This window comes from Cyberlindnera jadinii, assembly GCF_001661405.1.
Source record: "Cyberlindnera jadinii NRRL Y-1542 unplaced genomic scaffold CYBJAscaffold_2, whole genome shotgun sequence".
NCBI classification, from domain to species: domain Eukaryota; kingdom Fungi; phylum Ascomycota; class Saccharomycetes; order Phaffomycetales; family Wickerhamomycetaceae; genus Williopsis; species Williopsis jadinii.
Window position 1 is genome coordinate 1117447 of NW_017963653.1, and position 8846 is coordinate 1126292.

Here is an 8846-nt window from a genome sequence, read left to right on the forward strand (position 1 = left end):
TACCTAATGTATAGGTAGAACACCTGCTAATGTCGATCAGCTAAAATTAGAGGAGGAACTCTGGGGGTTTTTAGAGTTTCTTTATACTTTGGAATTGAAATGTTTATATCCAAATTCGGGAAAACTTTAAACTTCGTCTGCTATGTTTTCCGCTCTGTTTTGCATAGAAAAACCACTGTTGAGAGACCGCCTTCTGACGGTATTCTGCTATACGATAACAGGGCGAAATTCGTAAACATGCGGTTGTAGCAGGAACAAAACAAACAAAACAGCAACAGTAACAGCAAAAGCAGCATGATCGGCCGGAAAATTCTCCCTTCAATTTCATCATGTTCCTCCGAATGGGGACAACATGGAAATGAGTGGTGGGCAGCTGTTGAATTTGAAATCGTTCCAGGCGACCATTTGTGGGAGAGCACAACTGGACATGCCTTGTCTTTATCTTTGATTGCTTCGAATGAGCCATAAAACGTTTGTTGTTGTTGTTGACTTTTGAACTTTCTTTCTCGATCGCCATGACAATTCCTTGTTTCCCGTTATTGCTATGACAATCATGCGCGCACTGCATATACGCTTTGGAAGAACCGGATCCATGTGCCAGGGGTGATGCTGAGCACTCGCTAGTAGTGCTACCTCAATTGTTTACCTTCAGGCTGTTGATTCAAGTGATGAGATGTAAGCGTTCATATTGTTTACATCTGTTGAGCGATGGCATCCACAATGGACTTCTAAAATGACTTAAGCGACGCCGCGGACGGGGGTTGCAAATCCCAAGACAAATTCAACGAATTTCACCTGTACCATGATAACCTCATACATTCGACAGAGAACACACCCATATGTAGTATAATGTGATGAGCTCAATTAGACGCAATTCATTAAGGGATTAAGCGTTGGGTAATAATGAAACATGCGCACATGGAATTCCTTCATTCATCAACATCATGAGATTCATATTCTTTTGAAGCGAACCCAGACTCACAGGCACACGATGAGTGCGAAGGAACGTGCCATTCTTATTGAAGGCGATGATGCCACACCCCTTTCGTCCCAACAAGTCAACTAAATTAGCTAAGACCAACTGAGAAGGATTGGGCATATGCGCGTTAAGCGATTCACCGCTAAGTGATAAACTAGCAACCATCATACGCACGCTCTTTACACTTTGGAATTTGCAATCTTGGCTTCTTCACGATTTTCTCTTCCATATGACGTTTTACACAGCTACACATTGGCTTTAAACCATATCAACAAATTGACTGTGGCCACGTTAGGTATGCAGATTGTGAAATGAGTACGTAGAGATAAGGTTCCTTTGCTTTCTTCATAGAGGGCCCGGAACACCCTATGTGTGGATAGCAATCTGGGTTTTGGCATACATCACATGTACACTTAAATTAACCCTTTGTACCTAAATGACCTCCCTAGCTGAGATCCAAATTGGCGTATAATGTGGGCACATGGTTGGCCCGTTACTACAGAGACCAAGGGTAGTATGCGACTGTAGAGTTGTCAAATGGATTAAGAGATGGAGTGTCCAGCGATGTATGTCATCATGAGTCTTAGTCTGTTTGTTAGCCAATGTATATCTAAGGAGGCTGACAGATCTTTGAAGAATGAGATTGTTCCCGGCTCATATGTGGCAATTTACATTGTTATTCAACTAGCCTATTGATTCCCTTATCAGTAAAGCCCTAGTGGTCTATGGCTTTCAACATTGGCCAGGCTTAGCAGTGATTCAGCACAATGAGAGCTCCTGCAAAGACACCTTTGCTTAATCCTCCTTTTAAACAACGACAACCTTGTGGCCGAACAGGGATCGTATAGGAAGGACCATTTCTAGACCACATCACTCGGCACTCTATCATTGAACCATTTGTATTGTCAGGTTTTAATGGCATGGGCGATTGGTTCCAGGAATCAATTTTAATAGAATAGGGACTTGCTTCCACAGGTAGCGCTAGTACCTCTAAGAACCAGTCTGAGCTTCAATTAGCAATCGGCTTCTGACGAATTCATCACAATTGATATACATCCATGATTTTGGTGTACCGCAATCATACATGCCAGATCTAATTATTCATGCATAGTCCTTGTTCATTTACAGTTGTCTTCACATCCAAATCTGGCTGTGACCTCCGCAAGGTAAAAGCAATTGCCCTAGAAGGATTGCAATTGCTATAGTAGCCGGGTGAGGGCAGTTTCCCTTGCGCATTGCGTTTAACCACTCCATGTTATACCATAAGACGTAAGGCTCAGTTGACTCCAAATATGTGGGCAGTTGCTGCGGTAATATATGGAGCACCAGATACAAAGCTTCTGTTGATAGCTAGGATGCCACCACAGCTGTACTCTTATTAATGGCTCAGAGTCAACATTCGGGTGTCAATCAGCGAATGATAGACCTCACAAGCAGAACCACAAGCAGAACCACAAGCCATGGCGTCGTCATCGTGGCCTCAAGAGCTCCACGTGTAGTGCCACACAAAGTTGTATTCCCTGAGTAGTGGTTCTAATCTCCATTCCCTGAACAACGGCTCATCGCTTGCACTGTGGCTAAGAACGGGAACAAAGAGCCATTTCGCTGGTGGCACAACTAGCGCCTAATTGCAACAAAAATGCCATATCCATGTCCCTAGCACTCCACACCGGCTGTGGGTGTCCTGTACTTCTGCCAATTGACACATTGATGCCACCCTCACGGTCTTTCCACGTCACCATTCCCATCGCATACCCGGACAAGCTCCACGCGAGCCGGGTTGCCCTACCATCGGTGTTTAGTGCACTAAAAACGCAAGCGTGGCCCTCCGAATCCCGGGGAAGTGTCCCCCCCCCCCCGCAACAGCCAAGCGCGCGCTTCAAAGCGGACGCACCGTTGTAGGTGAGGAAATTTTTCACTCGACTGCCAACGAAAAGAAAGCCTTGTTTCGCTTTAGTTCCTATGTTCGGACTTCTGAGTTCGGAGTTCCCACCTCTTGTTGTAGACGACGATCTTGAGGCGGGTATCGTTAACCAATTAGGCATCCACAGGAGCCTGAGGGCTGTTCTCAGTTGTGCAATGCCTGGTATCCCCAATCTCTATGATGCAATACGAAGCCCTGTAGCACCGCGTACTAATATCGACACCATGCGCTTAACTCCTCGGTTATAGAGGTCGGGTTTTGCACCTGTTTTAGCCCTCTGGATGGATAAAACACGCCAATTGCAAGCTCCAGCTCCAGCTCAGCGGTGGTACACCACGTCCACAAGCAAGGAGCACAGAATGACCTACGCTGCGTCGTTTTCACGGACTCCTTGCCACGTCTTGGAGTTTAGAACTCCGAGTCTCAAAGTCCTCTGCGCTCAGTGGACCTTCTGGGTGGCAGAAACTGCGAAATCACCACCCAATCCCCAATCCCGAGATACGCTCTTGAGGATGCGCTGGAACCGATGTCCACAGCACCAACTTCTGGACTTTACAACCGTACTCCCTGTTGCAGCATAACATCCATGTGAAACGACGGTTGGACGTCTTGACAACCACGTTGATACTGTTACTCCAACACAGCGACATCAACCCCCTCCAACACAGGTTCCAATGGACAACAGCTTAACAACCACACTCACCTTCCACGAGCCGTGGTTTCTGTCGCCATGCTGACTCGGCCACCACAATTGGCCGCAGGGCTTTCACAGGTGTAGCGACAAAGCCAACGAACCGTGAGATTAGCCGTAGATCGGAGCTCTCCCTCTTTCAAGCTGGTGATTCCCACTGGTCTATGCAAGTCAATTGCCCCGCTATTATATAATCAAAACACCCTTCATAGTCCGCCTTTTTTCTTTTTTTTTTTTTCTCTCAGTCTCGAGATCACTTGATGATGTCGTGGTGACGCTGTTTAAACCGTGCTATAACACCAATTGATCAATTGCGCTCTCGACAGCGCCCATTCGACACATCTCTAAGCTTCCAGTGGTGCTCTCCACCAGCTCAACCGATCAATTGAGGAATTTACCCCCAGGTTTTGGGTGTCAAGTTCTCTGTTTATGAATTTTGTTATATGCAGTTGTGCGCCATATGCGTGTGCGTGTAACTCCGAGGTGTCCAACGCTTTCTGAATTACTCATTCAATGCTTAGCAGAAATCGTTCACTCCCTCTCCCACTTCGCTATCAATTGGACTCCGAGGTGGGAATTTGGTCATTCATTATATAAAGGGATCAACATCTCCTGCTGAGGTTCACTTTTTTTTTGCCTGAGGAGTCTTTCTTTTCCACAGTTCTTACGCCATACAACTTATACACATACAATGCTTAGAACAAACTTGAGAACCTTCGCCAGACCACAATTCATCAGAGGCCTTGCCACTGCGCCAGTCATCCCAAAGACCCAGAAGGGTGTGATCTTCTACGAGAACGGTGGTGAGTTGCAATACAAGGACATTCCAGTCCCAGAGCCAAAACCAAACGAGATCTTGGTCAACGTCAAGTACTCTGGTGTCTGTCACACCGATTTGCACGCTTGGAAGGGTGACTGGCCATTGCCAGTCAAGTTGCCATTGGTTGGTGGTCACGAGGGTGCCGGTATTGTCGTCGCCAAGGGTTCCGAGGTCAAGAACTTCGAGATTGGTGACTACGCCGGTATCAAGTGGTTGAACGGTTCTTGTATGTCCTGTGAGCTCTGTGAGAAGGGTTACGAGTCCAACTGTTTGCAAGCTGACTTGTCTGGTTACACCCACGACGGTTCTTTCCAACAATACGCCACTGCTGATGCCGTCCAAGCTGCTCAAATCCCAAAGAACGTTGACTTGGCTGAGATCTCCCCAATCTTGTGTGCCGGTGTTACCGTCTACAAGGCCTTGAAGACCGCTGACTTGGCTCCAGGCCAATGGGTTGCCATTTCTGGTGCTGCTGGTGGTTTGGGTTCCCTTGCCGTCCAGTACGCTAAGGCCATGGGTCTCAGAGTCCTCGGTATCGACGGTGGTGCTGAGAAGGAGAAGCTCTTCAAGTCCCTCGGTGGTGAGATCTTCATTGACTTCACCAAGGAGAAGAACATTGTTGAGGCCATCCAAGAGGCCACCAACGGTGGTCCACACGGTGTCATCAACGTCTCCGTTGCTGAGGCTGCTATCTCCCAATCCACTGAGTACGTCAGACCAACCGGTACCGTCGTTCTTGTCGGTTTGCCAGCTGGTGCCGTCTGTAAGTCCGAGGTCTTCTCCCACGTTGTCAAGTCCATCTCCATCAAGGGTTCCTACGTCGGTAACAGAGCTGATACTCGTGAGGCTATTGACTTCTTCGAGAGAGGTTTGGTCAGATCTCCAATCAAGATTGTTGGTTTGTCTGAGCTTCCAGAGGTTTACAAGTTGATGGAACAAGGTAAGATCTTGGGTCGTTACGTTGTTGACACCACTAAGTAAACAGTTACTTCATCTTAGTTTCAGATATGATTGAATGATTTACTTTGCGATAGGAGAATACAGCTTGTAGATTCAACAAAAGTTACACGTAACATTAATCATTCCGTCTTCACCAGTTTGATGTTGTCGTTACTAACGGCTGAATCAACTTCATCGATTTTTCTCTTGACTGAGCTTGACCCAGTAAAGTCAGTAGCCAGAAGCCTGTTCAGCTCATCGTCGTCGATCACGTCCTTGCTGGCAACTTCATCCAACCCTGGAGTAGCTTCTTTGGACAAAGATTCCAAAACCTTGTCGAATTCAGGGTCGTGTATATCATCTAGAGTCACATCCTTCTTTATTGTGCTCTGTTGAGGCACAGATTGCGGCATCACAGAATTAGAAGGCTGAATAGACGGCGGTGCTCCTGTTGCAGGGTTGGTCTCCAAAGGAACAACCGTAGCACCTGCAACTGGGGGTTGTGATGCTGGCGTCGTTAGACCCTGTTGGGCATAGCTGGCCGCACTCTGCTGTGTAGCACCAGAGGAGATTCCTCGAATCAACTGTGGGTGTTGTGTAACTGGTGCAGCAGTAGATGAACCATTATCTGAAGGGACATTTCTCGGCGTTTGTACAGCTGGTGGAACCGATACGCTCTTCGATGGTTGAGTTGGCTGTAGTTGGGTTGGGGGACTCTGGTTGGCAGATGAAGGCATCGATATAGATTGTTGTGCTTCAGTCTTTACATGTACCGGGCTTGGAGAAGGATTCGATCGCAGCTTAGTAGGCATTGCTTGTGCCTTTATAGGCGCAGGAACAGCAGCAGCTGGTGTACTGGCCCGACTCTGTGTAGAGGATCCAGGTGCATTACCAATCGGTGCCTTCACTCGTCCGTTCGTAACTTTAAACGTAGCTGCATTCAATGCAACCGTCAAAATCTTCGTCAGTTGTTGTGGATTTGTCTCAATTAAAGTAGCCAACGGATCCGTCATGAGTCCTTTGGCCTTAGCAGCCTGTGTAACCTGGGCAATAGTCATCGCTATGGCCTGTGTTAAGATGGCCGATATCGTTGGTTTATCAACAAGGGTTTTCAGGTCCCTTGATAATAACACAAGCTGTTGTTGTAAGTGTGTCAATGCCTTCTTCGTATCTGCACCTAACATATTGGACTTTTGTTGGGTCTGTGTCTGCACCGTTGGACGTTGTACAGTCTGTGAAGGAATTCCACGGTTTGCAGCCAACTGTGCTTGTATACTAGGAGTTTTCAGCTGCGGAGATCCTTGTTGAGATATCTGCTGAGGTAACTGTCTCTGAAGTAATGGACTTGTCTGAGGACCTTGCTGTAGGGGAGTGGATGTGATGGGTTGATTAACAGAAACATTCTTCAAAGGCTCAGACTTAGCTGGTGTTGTGATGCTATTCTGTTGAAAGTTCTGCAATTGATAGTGCGGCAACTGTTGACCCTGTGTGTTTGACAACTGCACTACATTCTGATGCGATGGATGCTGAGAGTTCTGGGCCGTCTGTGACTTCCGCTGTTGTAACTTCTGCTGCTGCTGTTGCTGTTGTTGTTCAAACTTCAATGCAGCAGCCTTGGCCTTAGCCTCAGCGGCCGCAGCCTGCTTCTTCTTCGCTCTTTCCTTTTCAGCACAGTATTCCTCATCAAGACCCCATAGCCAACCTTTACCTTCTTTTGACACCTTTCTAAATGCTTTATTCAAAGATAGGTTATGACGAACAGAACTTTGCCAGCCATCTGGACAGTACTTGTAGTATGGGAAAATGTCTCTTATCGACCTGTAGATTTCAGCAAGAGACATACCCTTAGGTGTACCATGCGTTCTCAAGCACGTGGCAATGAGATTTGAGTATGAGTAATTAGGTTTCGTTCTATACTCTTCTGGGATCTCTTCAAGGGTATACACTTTCTTTGGAGCTTTTGGAGGCTTTGACGGTTTCTTTTCCTTCTTCTTCATTGTGTTATCCGACTCAGTTGTATTCTGTTTCACTGTTGGTTGAGCTTGCGTTACTGTAGCATGTGACGATGATGCTGATACTTCAGTTGTGGATGGAGCATTGGAGGCAACGACAGCAGCAGCCTTAGCACTGGTAACAGGTTCAAAGTCCTTACTTGTCAAAGGTGAAGCATCACCATTTTGATCGTATGCATCATTATTCCCCTGGTTCGTATAGAGCGTAGACTTGAGTGATATTGCATCCGATGGGTTGATTGGCTTTGAAGGGCTCTCAGTCTTCTCCAATGGTGTAGCACCCGGAAGAACAAACCTGAACACGATCTGTCCAATTTGGATTTTTGACTTGTTTGTCAATGGCACCGTAGCACCGCGTTCAACAAACGAGTCATCAACAAATGCACCATTCTTACCTTGGATAGACAACTCAAATCGCTCAGTACCAAAATTGTAGAAAATCTTTGCATGTTTTCTGGAGATGGCCTTCGAGTTTGCCAAATGAACATCGACAGAATGTGACTGGTCATTTTCAGATTTCCGGCCCAATACAACTTGAAGAGTCTGTACGTAAAAGATAAAGTTCTCAAACTCCAGTCTTGCGTATGCACTAACTTTGGTATTTGTACTTGAAGCACTGTCCTTCCTCGAGTCTGGTTGATTTGCCATACCTGATGCCGGCACCGTAGCAATGGCTTCCGTATTCGAGTGTGTAAACACTCCCGTGGACATAGATGATGGCACGTTGGACGGTACCACCTTGTTCTTCTCCGGCGACACCTGCTGTGTCAGTATCTGCTGTATCGTTTCATCCGCAGCTGTTTCCAATTTCACAGAAGGTAGATGATGTTTCTCTTCCTTTGTTGGAACCAGCGCAGCCTCCACTGATAACACAGTTGACACGCTTGGTGATTTCTTAGGTTCACTCTGTGTCAGCTGCAGCGAGTTGACTTCGATATCAGGCGTGGACTTCAAGGACGACACTGTTTCCATAGCCGCCGAGTGTGTTGATGCCATTGTATATGGGGGTATACTGAGAGAGACACAAAGCACAGAGTCAGTTCCCAAGGAGAAAGAAAGGGGGAAAGAGGATCAAGTCAAGTGGATCTGCAGCTCTCTGAGCGTGCTAAGTGTGAGATGATCCTTCTTGGTTCCTGAGCTACTCTTTCTCTTCAGTTGTGGACCCTCAAAACAACTTTGAGAGCTTCCGCTGTGTGTTGCAACAAACAAAATAAACAACAACAGTAAACACAGACACAGACACACACACAAATGAACAAGAACAATAAAGAAGAGCTTATACTTCACGTAGCAACGCCTTCGACCGATTGTGTTTGCGTAGAATGCTCAGTTCTGTAGAGAAATACGGGTGATGTATAGAAAATCCGCCTAATAAAGCCGTTGTAGACGTCTACTTGTTGTTCGCTATGTAGCATTTCTGTTATTTACGTTTTGCAAGTATAAAAATTTCCAAAGCTCTTCACGGCGTGGGCGTACCAGAT

General features: G+C 46.6%; 3 protein-coding genes across 3 annotated transcripts; 2 read left to right on the plus strand and 1 right to left on the minus strand.

Annotated features, from left to right (window-relative positions):
• Positions 1 to 218: 218 nt before the first annotated feature.
• Positions 219 to 925, plus strand: CYBJADRAFT_166327 (uncharacterized protein). Its single transcript, XM_020214442.1, has one exon. The coding sequence runs from the start codon at positions 295 to 297 to the stop codon at positions 466 to 468; it is 174 nt and encodes a 57-aa protein (XP_020072653.1). The 5' UTR covers positions 219 to 294; the 3' UTR covers positions 469 to 925.
• A 3025-nt stretch (positions 926 to 3950) lies between these two features.
• Positions 3951 to 5461, plus strand: ADH3 (alcohol dehydrogenase ADH3). The gene has a single exon (XM_020214443.1). The coding sequence runs from the start codon at positions 4286 to 4288 to the stop codon at positions 5393 to 5395; it is 1110 nt and encodes a 369-aa protein (XP_020072654.1). The 5' UTR covers positions 3951 to 4285; the 3' UTR covers positions 5396 to 5461.
• A 32-nt stretch (positions 5462 to 5493) lies between these two features.
• Positions 5494 to 8753, minus strand: FHL1 (Fhl1p; the record flags this gene model as incomplete). Its single annotated transcript, XM_020217065.1, has 1 exon — positions 5494 to 8753. Exon 1 carries the CDS (start codon positions 8359 to 8361, stop codon positions 5494 to 5496), a length of 2868 nt encoding a protein of 955 aa, XP_020072655.1. The 5' UTR covers positions 8362 to 8753.
• Between the last annotated feature and the right edge of the window lie 93 nt (positions 8754 to 8846).